The sequence below is a fragment of the Eubalaena glacialis genome, chromosome 4 (assembly GCF_028564815.1).
Source record: "Eubalaena glacialis isolate mEubGla1 chromosome 4, mEubGla1.1.hap2.+ XY, whole genome shotgun sequence".
NCBI lineage: Eukaryota > Metazoa > Chordata > Mammalia > Artiodactyla > Balaenidae > Eubalaena > Eubalaena glacialis.
In genome coordinates, this window is record NC_083719.1 from 185,747,198 (window position 1) to 185,772,736 (window position 25,539).

The 25,539-nt window shown below is 60.5% G+C and overlaps 3 protein-coding genes across 11 annotated transcripts in view; all 3 read left to right on the forward strand.

Annotated features, from left to right (window-relative positions):
• SPPL2B (signal peptide peptidase like 2B) overlaps positions 1-15,143 on the forward strand; it is a 42,891-nt gene extending 27,748 nt beyond the window's left edge. For 3 of the 7 annotated variants that reach the window (XM_061190859.1, XM_061190858.1, XM_061190856.1), the window contains 14 exons: positions 4,516-4,635; positions 5,360-5,542; positions 6,025-6,114; positions 6,710-6,849; positions 7,428-7,570; positions 7,782-7,878; positions 8,689-8,805; positions 10,348-10,429; positions 11,147-11,221; positions 11,305-11,367; positions 11,453-11,552; positions 11,914-11,991; positions 13,450-13,610; positions 14,403-15,143. In XM_061190859.1, coding sequence (XP_061046842.1) covers positions 4,534-4,635; positions 5,360-5,542; positions 6,025-6,114; positions 6,710-6,849; positions 7,428-7,570; positions 7,782-7,878; positions 8,689-8,805; positions 10,348-10,429; positions 11,147-11,221; positions 11,305-11,367; positions 11,453-11,552; positions 11,914-11,991; positions 13,450-13,610; positions 14,403-14,630 — 1,659 coding nt within the window. In that variant the 5' untranslated portion in view covers positions 4,516-4,533 and the 3' untranslated portion in view covers positions 14,631-15,143. Of the gene's footprint in view, positions 1-1,108; positions 1,128-4,515; positions 4,636-5,359; positions 5,543-6,024; positions 6,115-6,709; positions 6,850-7,427; positions 7,571-7,781; positions 7,879-8,688; positions 8,806-10,347; positions 10,430-11,146; positions 11,222-11,304; positions 11,368-11,452; positions 11,553-11,913; positions 11,992-13,449; positions 13,678-14,402 lie in introns of those variants that run through there. The other 4 variants (XM_061190860.1, XM_061190857.1, XM_061190862.1 and 1 more) reach the window with 4 other exon arrangements.
• Positions 14,636-16,090, forward strand: LOC133090718 (basic proline-rich protein-like; the record flags this gene model as incomplete). The annotated part of the gene is made up of 1 exon (XM_061189077.1): positions 14,636-16,090. A coding segment is annotated over one exon (903 nt), but the record flags the coding sequence as incomplete, so codon positions are not given.
• A 1,711-nt stretch (positions 16,091-17,801) lies between these two features.
• The window catches only part of TMPRSS9 (transmembrane serine protease 9), a 56,746-nt gene continuing 49,008 nt past the window's right edge, over positions 17,802-25,539 (forward strand). Inside the window, exon 1 of one of the 3 annotated variants that reach the window (XM_061190863.1) lies at positions 17,802-17,848. In XM_061190863.1, the coding sequence (XP_061046846.1) occupies positions 17,838-17,848 (11 nt within the window). In that variant the 5' untranslated portion in view covers positions 17,802-17,837. Of the gene's footprint in view, positions 17,849-18,080; positions 18,090-19,083; positions 19,115-25,539 lie in introns of those variants that run through there. The other 2 variants (XM_061190866.1, XM_061190865.1) reach the window with 2 other exon arrangements.

Genomic DNA, 25,539 nt, shown 5'->3' on the forward strand with positions numbered 1-25,539 from the left:
AAGGGAGTTCCCCGCTTTGAGCGTCCGTTGCTCGTCTGCAAAAGGAAGATAAGTATACAGTGCAGAGTCAGCGAAATGATGTAGGGGATCACGAGCGCGCAGCATGCTACTTGTTTGTCACTAAACCTTTAGGGTTTCCAGTGCTAGCGGGGGACCGACCAGGAAATGGCTGATGTACGTTGTCATAAGCGCATCTTTTATTTCCAAATCCTCCCTCTCCCCGCCAGGTTCCACAGCTCAGGAAATGCCCCCCCCTCCCGCCAACAGCCCTACAAACTGGGCCGTTAACCTTGACCCTTCTTCTCCAGCGCCCCCACCTCTGCTCCAGGCGGCTGGCGTTCTCCCGTGGCCACTTTTGTCCCCCTGAATTCCCAGTTCATTCTCAACACTGCAGGAGTGATCCCTTTCAAAGTGTGTCAGGTCTTGTGTCCAGATGCGAGCCTTCTGGTGGCTTCCTGGAACATCTGGGGGGCCTCTGTGATCTGGCTGTCAGGAAGCGTCCCGTTTCTCTCCAGCTCTAGTGTCTTGAAGGCACCCTGCTCGCTGGTCTCTGTTTCCCTGAATTCCCCGGTTATGTTTCTGGTCTCAGCTTAGCTGTCCCTCCCTCCCAGAAGCTCTCTGGGACGCCCCCTCCCCAGCTGCTTTGCCAGCCCCCTGTACTTCCCCCAGCCCTGTTCACTCATCTTCCCCAGCAGTCTGAGCATTTGGAGGAAGGGACTTGAAGCTCTCCGGGTATTTCAAATGAGGGCCAAGCGACAGGCAGGCGGAGATCACGGGAACACCACAGAAGGAGGGACGCAGTTGGCCTGGGAATGCTTTTCAGAAGCAGAGGTGCCTGAGGGGCGATCTGAAGGATGAGTGAGCGTTTGCCAGGTCAAGAAGGTAGAGAAGGTTGTTGCAGGTGATAGGAGAAAGGCCGGAGGTGTGAGAGCTGATGATTTTTTTTTTTAATAATAGATTTATTTATTTTAATTCTTATATGGGGTATAGTTGATTTACAATGTTGTGTTAGTTTCAGGCGTACAGCAAAGTGAATCTGTTATACATATACATATATCCATTCTTTTTCAGATTCTTTTCCCATATAGGTCATTACAGAGTATTCAGAAGAATTCCCTGTGTATACAGTAGGTCCTTATTAGTTTTTTATTTTATATATAGTAGTGTGTATGTGTCAATCCCAGTCTTTCAATTTATCCCTCCCCCTTACCCCTCGAGAGCTGATGATTTACTTGGAGACGGTGAGAGTCCACTACAGCTGGCGTGTAGGATAATCCAGTGGTTACACCTGAGGAAGGTGTCATCCCAGTGGAGGCCCTTCCAGTGCCCTTGCAGGGAAGGCCATGGAGGGAGCAGCAGGCGTGTGGGGTAAAGGGCAGGCTGAACGTGTGGCCTCTCCGGGCTGGAGTCCAGGGGAGCAGACTGGGCTGGTCAGAGCCGGGTGCTGGGACGTGTGGACTTTATTCCCGGCTGGCTGAGGATTTGGAACTTTACCCTGAGTGTGGGGAGCCAAGTAGAGTGTAGAAGCGAGCGGGAGAGCACCTGGGCCAGCCAGCCCTTCCCAGGACAGAACCCTGCGAGTGATTCTTCATGGTGCCCCAGTAAGGCCAGCTCTCCACGGGGCGGGAGGCTGCTTGCTCACAGTCCGAAACTCACTCCCTACCATTCTGTGACCCTGGTCGAGGGGTTGGACCCCCTGCCCAGTTGCTGTAAGTTGTGCACATACCAGCCCACGTGGGGCCTGTTACTCGGCAGATCTGAACACATTGGTGTTCTCCCTGCCTGCCCCCTCCACCTGCTCCTTCACCCCTCCACTGCCCCTTCACCTCTCCCACTTGCCTCCACCTGAACATCTTTTTCTAAGCTTCCTAGGTCCTAATTAGCCCCTTCTAGAATTCACCAAATCTTAGGAAGACTGCTCCCCGTCTGGACCCCTTAGCTTCTTTCAAAGTCCCCTGACATGGATACTTTCACCGTCATCTTGAAGCATAGTTTCCCTAGGAGTTCCTGAGCCGGACATGATTGTGGCGCATCGGGAGGTGGCCTGTCCTCGGTAGCCCCGGCTGTTTCTCGTCCTCCAAACTAGGATGGGCTGTGCTGTGCTGGAACGGGGGGCACTCACAGCCCTAGGCCCTTTGGAGGAACTTCTCCTAGCCCTTTAAGTCCCCGGGGAGGAGACCGTATTCACGGCGAGACTGTGTTCTTGGGTGTTTGATAGAAGCCCAGGCTTATTTCTTAACAGAAAGCCAGTTGTGCCCATTGTGAGGGGAGAGCTGTGAAGTGTGCCCTAGTACTTCTCAGTGACCTTTTAAAAACAAATGCTTCTAGTCATTCCCATTTTATACACCCGACAGTTTTCACCAGCAACTCAGATCCCATAGACCAGGGGTCAGCAAACATTTTCCAAAGGGCCAGACAGTATTTGTGGCTTTTCAGGCCACATGGCCTCTGTTGTAACTCCCCGGCTCTGCAGAGAGCAGCATAGGCCCTACCCTACGTTCAGCAACCAGGCAGACATGTTACGATAAAACTTTATTGACAAACACAGAAGGTGGGCCGGATTCGGCCTGGGGGTTGAGGGATCACAGAACCCCTGCAGTGGCCCAAGGTGGGGGGCAGGGCAGGGCTGACGTGGTGGGGGGGCACAGGGCCGGGCACTGTACTTGGGGGCAGCCTGGTGGGGAGAACCCGGAAGAGGGGGCTCCTCGTCCTGCCTCTGGTCGAGGAAACGAGGTTGGCCAGGCAGGGGTGGGTGGGGGACGACACCACGCTTCCCTCCCTCGAGCACTGGTGGCAGTGCCCACGTGCCCTGCAAACACAGCCTCACTGAGCACACCCAGCAGCCCATTCGGCTGTCGGCACCTCGCTCCAGGCGACAAACCAAAGCGCTGGGCAGGGGCAGTGGGGCCCCCCGCTCCTCTCCACGCCGCCAGCGGAGGTGGGCCTGTGGGGAGAAGCTCCCAGAGCGGCTGGGCCCCGTTACGCATTCACGGAGGGCCTGGCCTCCTGAGCTGGTCTGTGCCCCAGGCCTGCTGTCGGGGCCACGGGCCCTCGGGACCCCAGCTGAGTCAGAGCACCGCCGCCCACAACTTGGGAAGGCCAGATGGGGGGGTGGGGGTCTGTCCCCGCACAGACAGGCTACTGCCTGTTGTCACCGAGGGGTGCGGTCTCCGTCTCGGCCTCTGGGCGGTAGAGGGACGGCCCGGGAGCCGGAGTGTGCAGAGTTGGGGTCCAGTTGGGCCCCTCCAGCTCCAAGAAGCCAAGGGGCTGGGGTGGGCCCGGGCCCCTGTGGGCGTGGCGTGGCCGGGCTCCTGGCTCAAGGCTCTCTCCAGGACACCTCCTCCCTTGCAGGTCCCACAGCCCCGGGGAGCAGCCCAGACCTGGGCCAGACAGCGTGAGACCCGCTGGGGCCGAGGTCCTTGCGGGGGCTCCGCAGCCGAGCCCGGCCTATAGGAGGAAGCAGCCCCGGCAGGGACGCAGCGGTCCAGGCGGGAGAGGGACGAGCAGTGGGGACACTCGTGTGCGATACTGGTTTCTCATGTAGATAAAGCCGCTCCCAGGCCCTGGCCACCCCGCTGCCCTCAACGGAGGGGCTGGAGTTCCAAGGACTCTGGGGCCTGTCCCTCTACCTCACTCTGAATTCACGCTCGGAGCAAAGGCCCCGATGGCCCGTGTGCCCAGCCCGCCCCGTCCTCCGCGGTCAGCCGGCTGCCCTCGACCTTGCTCCATGTCAGAGCGGGCGGGGTCCGTGTGGACTCTCTGTGGGGCCCTCCACGAGCAGCCTGCTGCCTGGCGGGCCTGGGCAGGAGGAGCTTGAGGCCTTGCCGTCCTCCTGGGAGTAGTGGGCCAGGCAGCCGGGCACTTCTGCTGCCTGTGCCCCTTGGGAGCGCTGCTCTACTTGCTCGGGACGTGCTGGGGAGGAGGTTCTGTCAGCTGCCTGGGCCCTGCTGGGGTCCTGGTGACGCCATCTGTCATGAAGCGCCCCCTGCCCAGAGCAGCCCTGCCTCTCGCACCGTCCATTTTGCGACGTGCTTCCGAGCAGGGAAGGTCAGGGTCCTGACCCAGGGGTTCCCACCGGCCTGTGGCCCAGCAGGTGCTGGTCACGTGACCCGGGCTCCGCCACCCCCTTTCTGCCCTGAGCCTGCTGGCCTCGCTGGCTGGGGGCCTTTCGGCTGTTTTCCCGGGAGCCCGTCGGGGAGCCTGGAACCTGCTGGGGCACCGCTGACTCTCCCCGTCCCCTTTCTGCCTTATGGCAGTGGCGTGGGGCTCTCGTTCTCCCTGTAGTCCCAGGGGGACTCCCCCGCTCCTGCCACTGGAGCCACAGGGAGGGGACCTGACATGGCCACTGTCAGCGCCCAGGTCTCCCTGAGGAGGCTCGGCCCTGCCCTCCTCGTCGTGTCCCCCCTAAGATGTGACAGTCGTGCCCCATCTGTGCTGTCGGAGGGAGGGACCAGCCCAGCCAGGTCGTGCCGTGGGCGGCCCCGTGCCGGCTCTCTGACTGCTGCCCCCGTCCAGGTGGCCTGTGAGTACGGCATGGTGCACGTGGTGTCCGAGACCGGGGGCCCCAAAGGCAAAGACTACTGCATCCTCTACAACCCGCAGTGGGCCCACCTGCCGCTCGACCTCAGCAAAGCGGTGAGTACCGGCCAGCGCGGGCGCCCCCTCCCGACGCAGGGTCTTGTCTGACGCAGGGTCTTGTCTGTCTCGCTTGCCGCCCTCCCTCCACTCCTCCCCTGGGTCTCCCGAGGGCCTCTGGAGGATGGGTCTTGCGGAGAGCCGTTGAGGATGGAGGAAGGGCCTCTGCTGGGAAACGGAGGTGGGATGGGTCCCCAGAGGAGCTCCCCGAACTCTCGGGGCCCCGGTTTCCTCGGTCATAAATGAAAGATGTCGGGGCGCTGCCGAGGGCCAGCCCCTGGCGGGGACGCCGGCCAGGCTCCCCCCCGCCCCCCGCACCAGCCTGTGCTGGGCTGGGGCGGCTGGCGGGAGGGGTGACGGTAGCCTGGACGCTCTGCCCCCTGCTCTGGCCTCACTCCTCGCAGAGGGGCTCAGGGTGCCCAGTGCCCGGCTTGGCGGGTGGGACGAGGGCCAGCGCTCCCGCCCGCGCCTTGTGCTGTTTGTGACGGGCCCGAGAGAGGCGGGGAGGGTTCCTGAGCACACGCCGCCCTGTACCCCTCCCGCCTGCCTGGTACTCGGGGTGGGTGTGCGCGCGCGTGTGTGCAGGGCTGAGATCCCGGGGGCTTGAGGTGAGGCTGCGTAGGGGCGGCGGTCGCTGCAGTGGCCCCCGCCGACCTGTGTCCCCGAGGACGCGGCGCGCCCTGGCTCCCCTGGGGCGGCTCACGTGAAGGCCGCCCTCCTGCAGTCTCTCGTGCAGCTACGGGACTGGACGACCTCCGTGCTCTGCTCTCCGGCCGACCTCCCTGCCAGAGGCTTCAGTAACCAGATCCCCCTGGTGGCGCGGGGCAACTGCACCTTCTACGAGAAAGTGCGGCTGGCGCAGGGCAGCGGGGCGCGAGGGCTGCTCATCATCAGCAAGGAGACACTGGTGCGGCCGCCGGGCCCCTCCTGGGCAGCCGGGGGCCCTGGGGGGCAGGGTCAGGCCAGGGGAGACGAGGAGTCTGGTTTCCTACTTGTGGCCTTGGAGGGGCCCTGTCCCAGGGCAGTGCTGGGGTCTGACAAGGCCTGGGGCGGAGCTCTGGGCCTGCCGCCTGAGGAGCGGGTGGCGTGGGCCGTGTGCCACCCTCTCCCTCAGGCCCTTCAGGGCCGACCGGTGTCACCCAAGCCCAGGGTTGAGAGGGAAGGGGAGCTTGTCCTCCCCCAGAGGGAGGGCCGAGCCCGCAGTCCTGCCCTCCCAGCGGTGTGGCCCTCCCACCTGGCCCCCGAGGACCCCGACACACACGCAGGACTCCTCCGCCCCCTCGGGGAGAGCTGGCACCGCGGACCGCGCCGTCGGGAGCGCTTGGCAGCCTGCCCCGCCCTGGGTGGGCCTTGCTAAGCCGTCCAGCCGCCCTCTCCCCCCTCCCCCAGGTCCCCCCAGGAGGCAACAAGACGCAGTACGACGAGATCGGCATTCCCGTGGCCCTACTCAGCTACAAAGACATGCTGGACATTTTCGAGGTAGGCTCGTCCCCCACCCTGTCTGCAGCTGGGCCCAGGGCCTGAGGAGACGGTGTGCCCGCAGTGCTGTGAACGTCAGGAATGGAGACCCCAGCCCTGCCCCCGTGCCAGAGACCCTGAGCGTCACCCCTGCTCAGGCCTGCCCGGCCCCTCGCCCGGCCCGGCCCTGTCTGACCAGAGGCCGGTGCATCTTTGATTTGGGGAGCTGGGTCCGGAGCAGGCGAGCTGCAGCACACAGTGACATGGGGATAGCCAGGTTCCCCACTGCAGGCTTCGCGTCTCCCCCAAGGGACCCACCGTCCGTCTCCAGGCCGCCTCCCAGGCCACGTCCACCCTTGTTCACTCATGTGTGTCTGGGGGCGGGGTCTGTGTTCCCGCACGCGCGCGGCCCTGTCGTCCACCTTGTGTGAAGCTCGTCCCGCAGAGCCTGCTTCTCTGGGGTCAGGAGTAGCGGGTGAGGGCGTGGGGTGAGGCGGGATCTCCCGGCCGCCGGCTCCTCGAGTGGGCCAGCCTCCGCCCTCTGGGTGGTGATGGGACGGGTGGGTGGGCCCCCCGGGCCCCCCCGACCTTAGCTCCCTTGTGTTCCCTGAGGCAGACTTTCGGCCGGGCAGTACGGGCGGCACTGTACGCCCCCAAGGAGCCCATGCTGGACTACAACATGGTCATCATCTTCATCATGGCTGTGGGCACCGTCGCCCTTGGGGGCTACTGGGCCGGGAGCCGGGATGTGAGGAAGTGAGTGGCCCGCGCGTGTGCGTGCGTCCCGGATGGGCGGCCCTAATGCTGGGCAAGTAACCACAAGAGTCCGCACGCCCAGAGAGCCTTCTGGAAAACAGCTGCTATAAACACCCAGGAGACCCGTTGAAAGCCCCGAGGGCCCTGCTCCCCACGATTCTGTCCTGCCCTCAGGGTTCCCGGCCCGGGCCCAGCCCGGCGGGGGCGTCCACGGGAGACCTCGCCCCGGCCACCCAGGGAAGGACCGCCCAGGGAAGGGCAGTGGTGGGGTTGGTGCAGGGCCAGGGTCCAGGGTGGCTCCCACGTGGCCACCACAGCTTGGCCCTGGGGACCGGAGCCCCACCTCCGGCAGGACTGGCTCCTTCGGGGGGGACCCCAGGTACACATGGTGGGTGGGGACGGGGGACTGGCCGACGGGGCAGGTGATGGTGGTCACCTCCGGGCAAGCTGTCCCTCAGCCTGTCCCGACCCCTTGTGTCAGGCTGCCCCTGCCTGTCCTTCCCCATCTCTGTGGCCCTCGGCCCCCGGAAGCGGTGCCGGCCGGTAGGGCGTCCCCCAGCCCGTTCTTGTCTTTCAAGGAGGTACATGAAGCACAAGCGGGACGACGGGCCCGAGAAGCACGAGGACGAGGCCGTGGACGTGACGCCCGTTATGATCTGCGTGTTTGTGGTCATGTGCTGCTCCATGCTGGTGCTGCTTTACCACTTCTACGACCAGCTCGGTGGGTCCCCGTCCCCGGCTCTCAGGGTGTCGGCTGAGGGGGGACTCCAGGGGCCATGTGGTGGGCGGTGGCTGGAGGCCCCTGTTGCTGGCTCACCAGGAGGGGCCTGGGGCTACCCCTGCCTTCCCCTGGGGTGGTCACCCTGCCGGGGAGTGAGGCACAGAGCCCTCCTTCAGGCTCCCCTCACCGGCCGCCCCGCCCCACCCCGCAGTCTACGTCATCATCGGCATCTTCTGCCTGGCCTCCTCCACGGGCCTCTACAGCTGCCTGTCGCCGCTCCTCCAGAGGCTGCCGTTCTGCAGGTGCAGGTGAGCCCCGGGCGACCCCCACCTGGCCCTGCTCGTGGGGGTGCCCCTCTGCTGCCTCGCGGCCCGTCCGCTCCCACCTCCCATTACCCGGCCCCCTGAGGCTCCACAGCTTCACTGAGGCTGAGGACCCTCACTCTCCGGAGCCCTCGGTCAGTCTAGCACGGAGCAGGCGTTGCAGCAGGTGCCCACTCCGTGCTGGCTGGGGGGGCCTCCCTCCCCCGAGCTCCCGTGCTGGGTCAGGGCCCGTGGGACCCTCGGGGGACACCGGCTGGGGGCGGCAGGCGGGCTGCGCCGCTGATGCAGGCTCCGGAGGTTCCCTGCGGTCAGGGGTCTGGTCTGCTTCTCGTGGGGCAGGTGGGAAACGGAAGGGTTTAGATGAGGTCCGACGGGGGTCAGGAAGCTTGGCTCAGGGGGGTTGGGGGAGGGCCTGGAGCAGGGCGGGCTGTGCGAGAGGGGTCACAGCACCCGACGGAGGTCTCCTGCAGGTGGGGTCGGCTTAGTGACTGGCTGAGGTCTGCTTCCCCCAAGGCCCTGCCCTTGCCTGCTCTGCCCTGCCCTGCCCTGCCCTTGGGAGGCTCCCTTCTAGAAATAAAAGGTGAGGGATGGTGAGTTTAACAGATAAGGTAAAGGAGAGGAAGGGGCAGGGCCAGGGATGGCCCTTGGGAGCAGAGCCCGGTGGACAGCAGGAGGACAGACGGGGAGGCCGCGGGCTTTTGGGCAGGAGTTGAGCTGACCTTCTGGGCTCTGGGCAGAGACGGGGCTGTGAGGGTCAGAGGCCGCTGACCTCCCCACCTGCCTGCCCGCCCTCAGGGTCCCCGACAACAGTCTGCCCTACTTCCACAAGCGCCCCCAGGTCCGCACGCTGCTCCTGGCGCTGCTGTGCCTGGCCGTCAGCGTGGTGTGGGGCGTCTTCCGGAACGAGGACCAGTGAGTGCAGCCCTGGAGGCCCTGCTGGGGGTGGGGGCAGCTGTCCTCGGGTGCTCTGACCTCCCCACGACTCCCCGAGCCCTCCGCTCGGGGCGCCTGGAGCCGGGCCAGCTCCCGGTTATGAAAGGCTCTCCTGTCAGTGCTCTGGACGCAGTGGCCGCACGCCGTCCAGGCCTGGCCCTGGCTGCCCTGTGGCTTGTCCGGTGCCCCGGCATCTGCGATCGCAATCTGGGCGTGAGATGCCGCCGGCACTGCTGCCCGGGCGCTGAGCCGTGTGCTCCGGGGCAGGCTGGACGTGGCCTGGCGCCGCTTGGCCGCTGCTCCGTTGTGGTGCCCACCTGCCTGCTCAGCTAGCTCTGCTCCTCCCAACACCCGCCTCCCCTGGGCCGGCCTCCCCCGCGAGGCAGCGCGCCACCGCCTGCCGTCACTGACACCATCTGGCACTTTCTCTGAGCTTCTCCCAGGGCAGTTAAACGCTCTTGGCTGTGCTGCTGTTTGGAGCTACAACAGATTTAACTGGCAGAAGGAAAGCGTGAAAATATTTTGAGTCCTTTGTACACAAAGAGAATAGGGACGCTCACAGTTAAATCCAAGCCAGAAGGCTCGCTCCTTCGCATTAAAGTAGAACAGGCCACGGTTTCCGCCACGTCTGGGTGCCCACGTGGCCTTGGTGAGCCTTCTCTGTTCTCACCAGTGCCCTGGCCCAGAGAGGTTCTCATCCTGTGCTCAGATGAAGCTCTGATGAGTAACTTGAGGGGCAGGGAGGACGGGGCCGGCCCTGGGGCCGTTTCCCAGCGGGGAGCCTCATCACACACACACACACACACACACACACACACACACACACGCTTCATCACACAGCTTTGACTTCCCAATTCGGAAGTGGCCCCGCAAGGTGGCGCCCTGCTTCCCGGGACTCCAGATCATGTCCTCAGGGCCCCAAGCCCCTATTTCCCCAGAGAGTATGTGGCACTTGGCTGGGTGGGTGCAAGTTTTGCTTTTCTAAATCGCTTAAAAGATATTTTTGAGGGACTTCCCTGGCGGTCCAGTGGTTAGGACTCCACACTCTCACTGCTGAGGGCCCGGGTTCGATCTCTAGTCGGGGAGCTCGGATCCCACAAGCCCTGCGGCACGGCCAGAAAAAAAAAAAAAATTTTTTTTTTTTTTGAAAAGAAATTTGAATCTGCTGGATGCATGGCCCCCCGTGCCCTGCACCCCCTGCCCCGGGCTGTGATCTGGGTGGGAGAGCCGCTGCTGCAGAGGGACAGAGGCCCTGGCATGCGCCCGCCTTTCTCTGGCCATGGCGTCGGGGTTGGGGGTTCGGTTCCCCCCCTGCTCCTACCGGCCGTTGCTGCCCCTCCTGTCCCCCCACGGGCCTCAGGACGTCGGCCGCTGCCTTTGTCTGCATAAGGGTCTTTGCGGCTCGTCTGGGCACTGGGCGCCTTGGACTTGGCGGCTGAGGCTTCCAGGGTGGGGGAGGGGCCCGGCAGGCAGAGGTTCTTGGTGGAGACCCCGCCCGAGGGTGGCTGCGCTGCCTTTCAGGTGGGCTTGGATCCTTCAGGACGCGCTGGGCATCGCCTTCTGCCTCTACACCTTGAAAACCATCCGCCTCCCCACGTTCAAGGTGAGGGCCCCTCGGGGTGGTGGGGGCGCTCCGTGGACGAGGGGACGGGGTCTCTTGGGGTCAGCTCCGTGCCCGCCAGCCACGCAGCCCTGCCCAGGGCCTTCCACTCTGAGCCTGGCCCTGTGTGGGCCACGTGGTCTTGGCTCGTCTGTCCCTCTGGCCACCCTCCCGGGGACGGGGCTTAAGGATCAGTGCAGAGTTGTCTCCCGGCGTGGCGGCAGCGTCTGTGACTGCTGGCCGAGGGGACACCCGGGCGGGCGCGTGCAGCAGGCCCGCCTCCTTGCTGGTGAGGTGAACAGAGGAGGGAAAACCAGATGAAACCAAGGGGGCAGAAGCACAGGGCTCGGGCCGGGACCCTGGGCCAAGGCCCGACCCCAGCAGGAGGAACCTAGAAACACACAGGCAAACGTGAAGCCGGGCGTCACCTGCCCAGACCTGCAGCTGGCCGGTCGCGGCTGTGTCTCTCTCGAGTGTCCCATCAGAAAGTCGCCCTCCCTGAGCCTCGGGCCTGACATTGCCTCCAGGGCACCGAAGGTCAGGCTGCCCGTGCTCAGACTTTATCCTAAAGGCTTCCTCCCCACAGGGAGACTCTGAGCCTTGGGAGAGGCAGGGACGTGTCCCGGAGGGTCTGTGCGTCTGGGACCCTGGGCAGGGCGGGGTGGAGGGCAGAGCCGGTGGAGGTCCCCGAGCACAGCCCTCAGGACGCCCCGTTCCCAGGCCTGCACGCTGCTGCTGCTGGTGCTGTTCATCTACGACGTCTTCTTCGTGTTCATCACGCCCTTCCTGACCAAGGTGGGCTCTGGGCCCCGCCCCGCCCCCCCCCCCCGGCCCTGGCCCCCGTGTTCCCCCGTCTGACGCAGTCCCCCTTCTGTTAGAGTGGGAACAGCATCATGGTGGAGGTGGCAACCGGGCCGTCGGACTCGGCCACCCACGAGAAGGTACGTGGTGCGCGCGGCCGAGGTGCTGAGCAAGCGGAGTGAGCGCGGGCTGGCGGGTCCTGGACATGCTGCCCCCTCTCCCCAGCTCCCCATGGTGCTGAAGGTGCCCAGACTCAACGCCTCGCCGCTGGCCCTGTGTGACCGGCCCTTCTCCCTCCTGGGCTTCGGGGACATCCTGGTCCCAGGTACTGCGGCCGGGCTTGGGCGGCCTGGGTGCCCTTGGGGGTGTCAGGCCACAGGGGGCTGGTGGGCAGAGGCAGAGCTGAGCCAGTGGGGCCTGGGGGGCAGGGAGGCGGTCCCCCGGAGGCATTGTCCCAGCCGCACTGCCCCCAGGGTCCCCCTCCGGGCCCCTTCCCCCACCAGGCGGCCTCTGAGCTGGGGTTTGCGCTCGCCGGAGGTCTGGTTACCTGCCAGGAGTCGAGGGTGGCGCCGGGCCAGCTCCCTCCTGAGCCGGGAGGAACGCACGGTGCCCGGTCCCTCCAGGGAAACCCCCGGTGCCTGGCTGGGGCTGCAGCCCGGCCTCAGCCCATGGCCTCTCTCCCGCAGGGCTGCTCGTGGCCTACTGCCACCGCTTCGACATCCAGGTGCAGTCCTCCAGGGTCTACTTCGTGGCCTGCACCATCGGTAAGCCCGCTGCCCCGGGGGCTCGGCCGTGCCCCGTCCTCCGCCGCGGGGTGGTAGGGGACAGGCCTGCGCCCGCGTCACAGGCCTCCTGTCACTTTCCATGGTGGTCGTTGTTTTTCTTCTCTTTGGTCTTCTTTGTCTTTCTCTTTTTTCCTTTGTCTTCTGTTTGTTTCCTTTGTTACTAAAGCCATTTACACCAAAGGGATGTTTTCTCATTTTCTGTTGAGTCCAATCATTTCTAAAAGTGTCCAAACCAGTTCTCTTGTCCTGCTGGGTCAGCTCTTCAGGACGAGCAGGGATGCAGAGCGCACAGGCCCTACCAGCCGACACGGGTGAGGGGAGGCCCCGCCATGGCCCCCAGCAGTGCCAGGCGGACGCAGGCCAGCCTTCCCGGCGTACTTTGGGCCGTTGCCGTCCGCCCCTTCCCACCGGGTTCCTGAAGGTCCAGACACGTGCTCCCCGCCCCTGCCCCCTGGGTTCACAGACTCCATGATTAGCTCGTCCAGATGCGCCTGCAGAGCTTTTCTCCGTGTGAACCACAGTTTGTCAGATTGTTCTGTAGTTCCCGTCACTGAAATCCTGTAGTTGGCTCGGTTGAATCACTTCTTTAGGACAGGTGGCTAGTCCACAGCCGATAAGCGGGAACTCTCCCTGCACAAGCCTATCGCTTGGAAACATGGAGGTAAGGGGCAGGGCAGGCAGCCGGAGCAGACTCAGGTGCTGGAGGCGGGGCTCTTTGCCTCGGAGGGGATGTGCCAGTAAACGGTGTCTTTCTTTGTAACTCTTCACCTGGGAGTAATTGCACGTGTACGGCTGCAAGGTTAGTACAGTGAGCCCCGCGCCGCTGCGCTCAGGCCGACCCCTCTAACTCCTCCTCGTGTGTGCTGTGTTGTACGTCCGTCCCTGTGCTCTACGTGTGTGGGGGTCTTTATACGTTGGACTCACACATCCCTAAATAACACACGCTGTTTTATGCTGAACGGTGAGCAGGAAGTGCGGACGCCTCTCACCCCTCAGTGCTTTCATGTGGTCACAACTCAGTTATGAAAGGTTTGATTTCCTAATTCTGTACCTATGTTACTTCAGTTCAAATTATTTTTCTAACTAGAGGCTTACAAAAATGAGATATTGGGGCACCTTCGCAGCTCCTTCTCCAGACACTCCCGGGATTCCAGACCTTCCCGTAGCGGCCGCCCGCTTCCTCTCCCCAGTCTGGCGGCTGGGCCCTCGCTCTCTCCTGTTTCCCTGCTGACCCCTGCGTGCACTCTCGCCTGCCGGCGTCCGGGAAGGTGTGGGTGGGGAGGACCCGCTGGCCTGGCCCGTGGGTCACGGTCACGGCCACGGCCACGGCCACGGCCACGGCCCTGGCGCGAGCTCTGCCTCTCCTGCCCCTGTGAGCAGTGGGTGGTGAGCCTGGGACCGGTCAGGGTAACGTGCTGCCTGTCTCTGCTTCCGCAGCCTACGGCATCGGTCTCCTGGTGACGTTCATGGCGCTGGCCCTCATGCAGCGCGGCCAGCCCGCCCTCCTCTACCTGGTGCCCTGCACGCTTGTGACCAGCTGTGCCCTGGCGCTCTGGCGCAGGGAGCTGGGCATGTTCTGGACGGGCAGCGGCTTTGCGGTGAATACCAGTTTGCTATGACTGTCTGCGAGAAATAATAGCCTAATAAGCCCTAACTAGAGTTAAAGTTGAGTAAGATCTCCTAGCGTTACAACTAAACCCCGCAGCCCACGTCCCGTCTCTGGAAGGTTTTGCTTTGGGTGTGGTGCTCCCATGGCTGCAGGGCGGGGAGGGGTGCATGTGCTAGTGGTGCGGCTTGGGGTGATCCTGCTGCCCCGCTGCTAACCCTAACCCTAACCCATTTGGTTGGATTGGTTGGACTTGGGGTTCCAGCGGGCAGGGGGCGGGCCGGGCCTTGTTCTTGTCTGAAACTGAAGAGGAAAGGGACAGAGGCCACTCCCCGTGCAGCGCAGGGCGACCGCTATATCCCCGCAACTCAAGGGCGTTCCGGGCCTGCGGGGTCTCTAGTGGGCCCTGTTAGGAAACCCGCCCTGCCCTGATGGGGGCTCTGAGCACTTCCGGCGTGTGTGTAACTTGTTCGCGTAGATGGGAACACGCTTTACATGTGGTGTGACTGTTGTGACCCGGTGAGTCGGGAAGGCTTCCTGGGCTCAGTGCCCACTGTCCCCAAAGGTCTCCCTCCCGGCGGGTGTTGGCTTTGCTACAGAGCGGGTGGATTGGTTCTGGAAGGTTCCGGAGGGAGAGCAAGCCAGAGAAGGCAGGGTGGGGCCCTCCTGGGGCCCTGATGCGGTGCTGGTGCCGGTTGGCGAGCGCGGCTCCTTCCTGGGCCCGGAGCCCCCCCCCCCCACCCCGCGGCTCCGCCAACCTGGGCCTCTCTCCTCCCTCCCCCAGAAGGACCTACCTCAGTCGCCGTGGGCGCCTGCCTCCGCCGACGGCCCGCAGCCCCAGGCTGACTCCGACGCCGCCCCCTCCCGGCTGCCTCCCGGCCAAGAAGCGGCCCTGTCCCCTCCGCCCGCGGAGCAGCCCCCGGAGCCGTCCGCGCCCGAGGAGAGCGGGGCCGGCGCGCCCCCCCGGGAGACCGAGAGTCCGACCGGCCTCGCCCCCGGCCCTTCGGCCTAGGGGAGGGCGCAGACTCGGCCCCCGCGCCCCGGGACTGGACCCGCGCGGCCCCCAACTTGGTGCTCTGGTCTGGCCGATGCGCACGTCCTGCTCCAGCCCGGCCACACCCCGGACCCCAGCCCTGCTCCGAGCTCGCGTGGCCGCGAAGCCCCCGGCCGGCTGAGGCCACCCCCGCGCGCGCCCCGCTTCCTGCGGCGGTGGTGCGGCGGCGGGGGTGGGGGGGGAGGGCGGAGCCGTCACCTCCGCCGGTGGCCGCGGACACGCCCAGTTTGGTGCTTACCCTGCTGCTGCTTCCCTTCGGGTCCGGGCCGGGAGAGGGAGAGGCTCTGGCTCCTGGTGGAGGGGCGCCTTTGCCCAGCAGGGCCCCCAGGGGTTTGGACTGGACCCCGCCGCGGCCTTGGGGGCCCACGGTGAGCGCCGAGCCCTGCTCCCGGCCCTTCCTTCGCCCGGAAGCGCCCAGCGCCTCTGCTCCAGCTCCGACATGTTTGAATAAACGGCCACGACTTTCTGAAATTCTGGTAGTGTCGCCTCTTGGGGTGCGAGCCCTTCGGACTGCCCCTCTCGGGGGCGGGGCTGGTGCCAGGCCGGTGGCCCCATCTTGCCTTTCAGCTCAGAGGAACTCGGCCCCCACCCTCGCCACAGGCACCCGCACGCTCTCAGCACCCCATCCAGTGCACGCACCTCGGCCTCCAACTCTAGCACGGGGGACGGGGAGCTTCTGGAATGTGGGAGGATATTCTGTAACTGGCGTTATGTCTTCTACCTCACGGACAGGGTTCTCTGAACCTCACGACGGAGATGCCGCCGGCCCCCGTGTCACCGCCTGGCGACAGAGCCGGCGCCCGGACAGGCACCCGGGGCTGCTGATCGCCAGGGCCCCGGCCCGCTCCTCCCCGTCCACGACGTGAGGAGGGGCACAGACCCCACGCCCCACGCCGGCTCTGTGTCCCTCCGGCCCGCTGCTGTGCTGCAGACAGTAGGCGGGGGCCGACCATGATCCATTCCAAACAATACCAGCGCCAGCCAGACTCACCGCCTCTCAGCCACGCCTCTCGAGGAAGAAACGATGTTTATTCCTAAAAAAAACCAGAAGACGTCTTCCACCTGTTTCTGTGTGTTTCTCAAAGAACAGGTGATCCGGTGGGAGGCTGGGGCTGGAGCAGCTGGACCTGCTCAGCCCCACGGGAGCCCCTGACCTTAGAGGCCGGGACCAGGACGCAGCCACGGGGCAGCCTGGGGGGAAGGCCAGAGCGGACCCCTGCCCTCCCTCTACGGACTGCGCCTTCCTCTAAGCCATTTTGTACGTCGGTAAAGAGCGCGGAATCTCTCTTTTTTCTGTTTTGGAGGTTTGACAAACGTCAAGGAATTCAAAGGCGGATGTTAGTTCCTGAAGTTTCCGTTTGCAGTTTTTGCCTTGCTTCTGTTTGAATCTTATAATTAAACACAGCTTTTGATACTTATGGCTGGGTCTTTGCCTTTTCTGTGGTGCAGTGAGCCGGGGGTGGGGGGCGGGGCTCGGGGGTGTTGGGGGGAAGTCCTCGGTGGGCCGGGCTGGGCCCTGGTGGCCTTCAGCCTGCAGGACTTCCTGTGTGGATGGAGGTGTCCGGAGCAAACCCGCAGCCTGTGGCCGCTGGTGCCGCCCAAGTGGGGTTTCAGCTTTGCCGCCATGTGGCTACTTGTCTTTACTCACGCGGGGTCCTCATGAGGGGAGGGGAGGGTAGCAGAGCCTGCTGTTGCCTGCATTTGGATACTGTTAGCTTGTCTGTGATGATCTAAGAACCACGGAGAGAGTCACCTGTAGCAGGGCCTGTGGACTTTTGTGAAGAGCCAGATGGTCGATGTTTGGGCCTTTTTGGGCCACATGGTCACTGTCACAACCGGTCAACCCAGCTGTGTAGCCAGAAGCATCAGACAACGTGTAAGCAGACAGGCGTGACTGTGGCCAAAAACTTGGTGGACACCAAAATGTGTTCGTGTCATTTTCACAGGTCACAAAATACTCTCATTTACCACTATTCAAAAACGTAAAGCCCTTGCTTAGCAAACAGCTGAGCAAAGACAGGTGGCGGCCCCAGCAATCAGACCCCGGCCTGCAGGAGCACAGGTGGTGAGGATTGCAGGCCGTGTGTGGGGCGGGGGCCCGTGTGCCGGCGTGTTTCAGCTTCACACACAGAGAAGTCGAGTCTCTGGGGCCAGCGCCTCCAGGCTCACGCCAGGCTGTGCCACTCGCCACATCACCATCAGCGTCTTGTGTTTGAGCCACAAAGAGGACCAATGCTGTGAGCACAGTGATTTTCTTTCACTAAGTAGACCAGATCTTATGCATTTCTCATTCATTCACCTGCTCATTCACTCACTGGTTCATTGCACGCCTGCTGTGTGCCAGGCCTCCGCTCAGGCCTGGGATGCCTGTGTGAGTCTGGGAAGGCAGCCCATCCGAGGGTCAGCACAGGAGAGGCCCCCAGCTCTGTCTTGGGGGGCAGGTGGCAGGGAAGGTTGCCTGGAGGAGGTGACTGTCCAGCCCGAGGGACACTGGAGGGGCTGCTTTGGGCTCCGGTGGGGAGGTGAGAGGAGGTTAGGAGCTTGGCGGAGAGGGGTGGGGATTGCCAGCCACGTGGGCAAGGCACTCGCGGGGTATCACCCTCAGCTGTTCTGGAGTTCTAGAAAGCCCTTCGGCTGGCCTGGGGGAGGGAGGAGGGAGGCCCCCAGGAGTCACGGGCTTAAGGAATATTGCTGGTGATTGTGACTACTTACCACGCTAAAGGAAGTTGTCAGGAATGGCGACCCGGGGCCAGGTATGTGGGAGCTCTCACTACTGTCTTCACAACTTTTCCATAAGCCTGAAACTGTTCAAAAATTTAAAGTTCGTTTAATAAACTACCGTAGTTATTCGCATGCACACTCCTCCCGCCCTGAGCATCCCGGGCACCCCTCCCCTGCCCTGTGTCCCAGGTCACCTGCCCGCGTGGGCTCACCTGCCCAGGTCATGCCCTCCACCCGGACCTCACCGGGACTCCCGCAGCTTCCAGAAAGCCGGAGGGTCCAGAACCGATCTCCCCACGTGGTTCCCGCGGCACCGCCCGCCCACTCCCCTCCCTCTGCTGACGCAGCTCCGTCATGGGACCCACCTGGGCTCCTGACCAGGTGCGCAGGGCGACCCACACCCAGTTGTCCTTTCTGAGCCTCTAGGAGCTGGGAGCGGCCCGGATGGGTCCCAGGTGCGCAGGGGAAGGGGTGCAGTGCGGGGGGGGGGGGGGGCGGGCAGCGGAAGCTGGCGAAGGCGGTGCTGTCCCGGTGCGGGGGAGGGCGGCGCCCCCAGCCCCGATTGATGCCCGAGTGGGGAGGAGGGCGGCTCCCCCACCCGGTGCCGCCCCCAGCCCCGCCCCATCCCTGAGCCTCTTGGAGTCCGGGTCGTTTGCGGAGGGAGCCGGGTCGCGGTGCAGTCTCGGGAGGAGCGCGGTGAGTCCGGGGTCCCCCGAAATGAGGCGGCAGCCCTCTCCTCGCGCCTCGGTTCGCCCGGCCCGTGCGGGGGACGCGTCGGACTGTGTAGACGCCCTCGGGGAGTGTGACTGAGGCCGGGCCGTGTAGACACGGCCGGGCACCCTGCGTTTTTCGGGACCCCGAGGGCTCCCCAACCCCGACGGCCGCTTTCCAGCCTTCCCACCCATTAACTCGGCTAAACCCGCGGTGGGGCTGGGCCGGCAGGAAACGGCGCGCAGAGCCGGCGAGAAGGTCTCCAGGGATCTGGTGAGGGGCCCCTTGCTTTCCTCCCTGTGGCTTCTCTCAGCCAATCCCTTGCTAGTGAGTAAAAACACGACAAGGATTTGGGGGGTAACAGTTTGGGGAGGGTGTGGTCACAAGGCCTAAAGCTGGGCTGGGGGTCGTATGGGGGAGGGGCCGTAGAGTCAGCTGCCGGCGGCAGGTGTGGCGTGTGCGCGATTGTACCTGTGATGGATTGTGTGAGATTGTGTGGTTACAGGCGCGGGGTTGCGTATGGCTGTGTGGGGTGGTGTCATTGCCTGTGTGTCTGTGTAACTAGTGTGTGACCACGTGTGCGTGATTGCACTGTGAGATCGTGTATGATTTTGTGCGTGGTTGTGTGTGTGTGTGGACGCCCCCTTCCCTGTTTCCTCGCGGGGACGGAAGACCCTGGGAGCCCCCAGGACGTGGTGGTTAGCCCTCCTGTTCCTCCAAACAGCACGTCAGGTGTTGCCCCTGATCTGCCCGCGGTGACGGACTGGAGGGGGCACCCTGCAGCCCTCCACCCCCAGGAGATCTGCGTGCTGTTCAGCATGTGAACTTGGCAGGATTCTGAATGTTTAGGGTGTAAAGTGTGGAGCCGGGAGAGTCTTTGAACAGAGGCAAGCCGGGTGACCTTTGATTAAGTCTGGGCACAAGCTGCGCGGGGAGACAGGTCCGCTCGGGGTACCATGGCTGTCGGTGACAGGGAAGAGGCCCTGGGAGGGACCCGAGGCCGCGTGCAGGTGAGTGTGTCCTTCCTGGAGGAGGACACGAAGGTCTGGGCGCCTCCTTCCAGCCTCTGCAGTCGAGGAACGAGAAAGAACCCGGCGGGGCGAGCGTGTGGGTCTGTGGCCGGCACGTGGGGAGCTGGGACCTGAACCGGGGCGTGGAAGCTGACCTCCATCGTCCCTTTGGCCGCTCGCCATCTGTCTTCCTGCCCTGGGGCAGGGTTTCGAGCTCTTGGTCCCCGTCCCCTGGGCTCACCTGCCTTACCTGGACCACAGGGGCCTGGGGGAGCCGTTCCTGAATTCTAAGAACTCTGTGTGGAAGAGGGAGGAGGGGGGAGGGGGAGGGAGACAGACAAACAGTGAGACAAAGGGAGAGAAAGAGGGAGAGAGAGACAGAGACAGAGGAGATAGTCTCTCCAAGCCTCAGTGTCCTCATCTGTAAAGTGGGGATCATCGTGCCGGCCCCCTCCCCATGGGAGTGCTGGGAGGTCTGAACTAACTGACCTGAGGCTGTGAACCCCACACAGATTTTAGGCATGAACTTTCTGCTCGTGGCTGCTCGTGTTTCGGGCATAAGCACATCCCATCCACATAAAAGTCAGAACGGGGAAACAGCTGTTCCCAGTTATTTGAACATGCGTGGCTCTAAAAGTAAGGCAGAGGGTCACATGTTCTGGGTCTCTGGCTCACATCGGCATCAGGCTTTGCCATTTTTCCCGCTTTACCTCTATTAATTAAGAAAAGTGATTTAAGAATAATTGTCATTGCAAGAATGGTGCAGAGGATCCCCGAACACCCTTCACCCAGCATCTCCTAGTGTTCAAACCTTGCGCCACCGTAGATCAAAACTAAGAAACTGACATTAAAATGAACATAAACGCTCGCAGCCTACTTTGCCTGGATTTCCCCAGTTTTTCCACTAACGCCTTTTCTGTTCAGGGATCCAATCTGAGATGCCCCACTGCATTGAGACCCTGTATGAATTTTTTTAAATTAATTCAGTTTTGGCTGCATTGGGTCTTCGTTGTTTTGTGCGGGCTTTCTCTAGTTGTGGCGACTGGGGGCTACTCTTCGTTGTGGTGTGCAGGCTTCTCATTGCAGTGGCTTCTCTTGTTGCGGAGCACGGGCTCTAGGCGCGCGGGCTTCGGTAGTTGTGGCACGCAGGCTCAGTAGTTGTGGCTCACGGGCTGTAGAGCGCAGGCTCCGTAGTTGTGGCGCACGGGCTTAGTTGCTCCGCAGCATGTGGGATCTTCCCGGACCAGGGCTCGAACCTGTGTCCCCTGCATTGGCAGGCAGATTCTTAACCACCGCGCCACCAGGGAAGCCCCCCTGTATTAATTTTAACTGTACAAGTCGTAAGTGATTGGAAGTTTCTTTTTTTAATCTCCACGTCTTTATCCGTTTTCCTGGGTATCGCTCGTGTTTATCAGCTTCTGGCCTCAACCGCACACCCCCCTCCCCCCAGGATCTCTGACTCCTTTTCCTCTGTGCACGTTAAAAAGCTACAAAAACACGAGATATCATCACCGCAAATAGTTCTCTCACAAACACCTCTTCCTATGAAAACCTAACAAAAAGTCCACAGACAAAAAGGAAAAAAAAAAAAAAAGACCAAGCTTATTAAATTTCCTAAAGGCTTGCTGAGTGATTGATTTCATGGAGTTGGGGCAATGGGGGAGGGGAGGTTTCCTGGCTGGATCTGAGCCTGAGAAGTAGGATAGGGAGAAACAGGAGAGGGTGTAGTGTAGACAAGAGATGCCTGTTCCATAGACGGGCGTTGACTGCCATGGAAGCAAAGAAGCGGAGACATACAGGATGGAAAACGGTGATTGTCTTGGATGAGTGGCAAGAGAAAAACTTATACAGAGAGATGGGCAAAGAGTTGAGAGTGAGGAGGGGAAGAAATGTAGGAGCCAGGAGCAGAGCTGGGATGAAGTTTGGGGTTTTATTAAAGTTGATAGTTGACTCTGTTTGGAAAAAAGTGATCCCAAGTGCTGTATTTCCCCTTGGACAGGCTGAACCACTGTTTGAACCGACTAGATAAAATCGGCCATTAAAGGCAAGTGGAAGGAACTTCCCTGGTGGTCCAGTGGTAAAGAATCCACCTTGCAATGCAGGGGACGTGGGTTCAATCCCTGGTCAGGGAACTAAGATCCCACATGCCGCAGGGCAACTGAGCCCGCCCGCCACAACTACTGAGCTCACACACCTCAACTAGAGCCCGCGTGCCGCAAAGTACAGAGCCCACGCGCCCTGGAGCCTGCGTGCCACAACTAGAGAAGAGAAAGCCCGCCACCACAACTAGAGAGAAGCCCGCGTGCCGCAACGAAGAGCCCGCATGCCTCAACAGAGATCGCACGTGCCTCAACTAAGACCTGACGCAACCAAAAAAAAAAATTGAAAATTAAAAAAAAAAAAAAAGACAAGTGGAAGATTCATGGTGGGCGCTTGGTGGGCTACAGGAGAGAATAAAGAGAAGGGAACAGGATGGACCACTGAGAACAGAGGGTGTGGTTCCTGGGAGGGAAAATGGGAAGCCAGATAGAAAGGTCCTGGGGCCTGGAGTCTTGTGTATTAGTTAGCAGTTGCTGCGTAACAAATTATCCCCAAAGTTAGCAGTTTCAGACAAATATTTATTATGCCAGTTTCTGTGGGTGAGAATTTGGGATTGATCTGTTGGGGGGGGTGGTTCTGAGGGTCCCTCATAAGGCTGCCTCACCTGAGGGCCCGATGGGGGCAGGAGTTGCAGCTTCCAGGAGGCCCCCTCACGTGGCTCCTCCTCACGTGGACCTCCCAGGCGCTGCTTGAGCCTTCTCACTATATGACAGCTGGCCCCGCACAGAGCAGGTGAGGGAAAACCTCTGTGCCTTTTATGACCTACTCAGGAGTCTCATGCCATTTCTTCTGGTACTTTCTATTCATTAGGAGTAAATCAAGTCCAGCCCACACTCTAAGGAAGGAAACTTAGGTTCCACCAAAGAGAAAAGTGGCAAGAAATTTGTGAACCTCCTTTAAAACCACCACATCCCGTGACCTTGGGCAAGTGACCCTGCTCCTGTGTGCCTCTGTTTCCTCTTCCATCAGAATGCAGTTGGTCTTGTAGGAGGGTTGTGGTCATAAAGTAGGTAATGCATGTAAATATTGTTTAGTGCAATGCCTGCCACGTAGAACATGCTTGTTGACTTATTTTTACTGAAGGCATTTTTTTTTCCCCAGTACATTTCCATTCTCTTGAGGAACGATGTACCAGCTGGAGTGATCAAACCGGAACTCCCAGGAACTGTGAGGTCAGGGTGCAGCGTAAGATAACTTGCTTTCTCCATACATATTGGGCTATACTTGTTCTTTCCCTGGTTCCCTTTCCAGTGCTCAGCCACTTCTCCCAAAGGGACTCGAGGGGACTCCAGGCTCTGCACCTTGGCAGAAACCATCTTACCTTATACCCCCATGAGTACAGCTGGCACAATTCAGGAGAAAACCAGCAAAGCAGGGGATGCAGCGGGGGAAGTGGAGGTGACAGCCATGAGGGTATAGGAAAGCTCATCAGGCAGAGGGCACAGCAGGTGCAAAGGCCCTGAGGCAGGACCATCATGTCTGTGTATGGCTGGAGCAGAGGGAGGGGGCTAAGGACAGACAGCAAAGAGTGGGTGAGATCAGGTCACTTGGGGCTTTTGCCCTGAACGAGAGCCAGGCGGAGGTCCGAGCAGAGGTGGATGTGGCCTGGGTCAGGTTTCAGCTGGCTCTCTGAGGCTGCCGTGTCGGTGGCAGCAGCTGGCCCTATGATAAGGCCTGGGAGATCTCTGCTTAGCCCAGGGTAGAGATAGTGCAGGTGGTCCAATCCTAGGTGCATTTCAAAGGAGGAGCTGACAGCATTTTCAGGCCGATTGGATGGGGACTGTGAGAAAGACATCAGGATGACCCTGAGGCTTTGGGGTCTGAGTGATCATAAAAGTGGAGCTTCCATCTGAGATGGGGAAAACTATGGGAGGAACAGATATTCTAGGGGCTGAGAAGGGCTGCCAGTTTGGCATGTGTCAGATCTGAGAAGTTTGTCAGTCATTGGATTGTGGTAACAAATTGCCACCAGTTTGGTGGCTTGAAACGGCTCGTGTTTATTATATCCTGTTCTCTGTGGGTCAGGAGTCTGGGCGTAGCTTAGCCAGGTCCTCTGCTCAGGGTCTCACAAGGCTGCGATCAGAAGGCTGGCTGGGCTGTGTTCTTATCTGAAAGATGGGCTGGGGAAGGATCCAGTTCCAAACTCGTGCAGGTTGCTGGCAGATGACCAGGGGCCCAGCTGGTGGGCACCCTTAGCTCCTAGAGACATTCACAGTTGCTTCCCATACAGCCTCTTCCAGCAAGCCAACATATTCACCAGGCCAGCCAGGAGGGTTATTTTGTTTTGTTTTGTTTTGTTTTTTTGGCCACGCGGCACGGCATTCGGAAATTCCCTGACCAAGGATCGAACCTGTGCCCCCTGCACTGGGAGCACGGAGTCTTAACCACTGGACCACCAGGGAAGTCCACCAGGAGGGTTTTAAGTCTGCTAAGATGGGGTCTTTTTTTTTTTTTTTTTAAACATCTTTATTGGAGTATAATTGCTTTACAATGGTGTGTTAGTTTCTGCTTTATAACAAAGTGAATCAGTTATACATATACATATGTTCCCATATCTCTTCCCTCTTGCTAAGATGGGGTCTTACATGATGTAATTTAGTCATGACAGTGACAACACATCACCTCTGCCATATCCTACTGCCTTTTTTTTTTTTTTTTTTTTTTTTTTTTGGCCACGTGGCTTATGGGATCTTAGTTCCCCAACTGGGGATAGAACCCGGGCCACGGCAGTGAAAGCACAGCGTCCTAACCACTGGACCACCAGGGAATTCCCCATATCCTACTGCTTAGAAACAGAGTCCTGACCACAGTCAAGGGGAGGTGATTACACAAGGGTGTGAGCACCAGGAGGTGGGGGTCACCTTAGGTCACCCAGAAGGAGGTTCCAGAAGCCAACCTGAGTTGGACATTCAGAAGATAAGTCTGGCCTGGAGCTTGGAGGCGTCAGGGGTGTTATTAAAACCACAGACAGGATGGGATCACAGGGGCCAGGCGCATATCTGCAGGTAGTCTGTGAAAATGTTTATTTAACCTTCAAGTGGTCTACTTTTTTTTGTTGTTGTTGGCTGTGCCACACGGCATGTGGGATCTTAGTTCCCCGACCAGGGATTGAACCCACACCCCCTGCAGTGGAAGTGCAGAGTCTTAACCACTGGACTGCCTGGGAAGTCCCTCTTTTGATTTTTAAAATGACAGCTGTATTGAGATATAATTCACATCTCATAAAATTCACCCATATAAACCAGTTCAGTGGTTTTTGATATATTCACAGTTATATGCAACCATCACCACAATCAATTTTAGAGCATTTTATTGATTTATTTTTTAAAAATTTATGAAGTGGTCTGCTTTTTAAACCTAAAAACTTTTCTTAAAAAAAGGAAACTTAGTCGCTGACATGCACAAACAACAAACAGACAAGAGAGTGGAACTAAGAAACAAAATGGTGAGAAAACCAAACAGTGCTATTCAATCATGACCGTCCTCTAGGGCCCACACTAAGGGGAGGCCAACAGGACACTCACCTTGGGCACGGAATTTCAGGAGACGCCAAAAACCTCAAGATCAAGGGAAATGATATTGTAGTGCAGTACTGGACACACCAAGTGAATGCAGAGGAATCCTCAAGCAAAATATCAAGATTTTAAGCAAAGATGGCACCCAAAGGCCTGGGATCAGGAGGAGGAGAAACAGATGAGTTCAGCAAGTGCAGGGTGGGACCCCGGCTTTATGTAAAATGTTGATTTTTTTTTAATGGGTTTTTTTTTTAAGTCTTTTATTTTTTTATTAATTAATTAATTAATTTTTATTTTTGGCTGCATTGGGTCTTCGTTGCTGCACACGGCCTTCCTCTAGTTGCGGCGAGCGGGGGCCACTCCTTCTTGCGGTGTGCCGGCTTCTCATTGCGGTGGCCTCTCCCGTTGTGGAGCACGGGGGGGTCTAGGCGTGCGGGCTTCAGTAGTTGTGGCATGCGGGCCCAGTAGTTGTAGCTCGCAGGCTCCAGAGCTCAGGCTCAGCAGCTGTGGCGCACAGGCCCAGCTGCTCCACAGCATGTGGGATCTTCCCGAAACAGGGCTCGAACCCGTGTCTCCTGCATTGGCAGGCGAATTCTCAACCACTGCGCCACCAGCGAAGTCCCTAAAATGTTGATATTTTGTTGGTCATGGATTTTTTTTTTGGCCCAGGGACTACTAACTTTATTAAGGCATTAGCACACCCAGTCGCAGGAAGGCATAGCCTTTTTTTTTTTTTTTTTTTAATTTATTTATTTATTTTGGCTGTGTTGGGTCTTCGTTTCTGTGCGAGGGCTTTCTCCATTTGCGGCA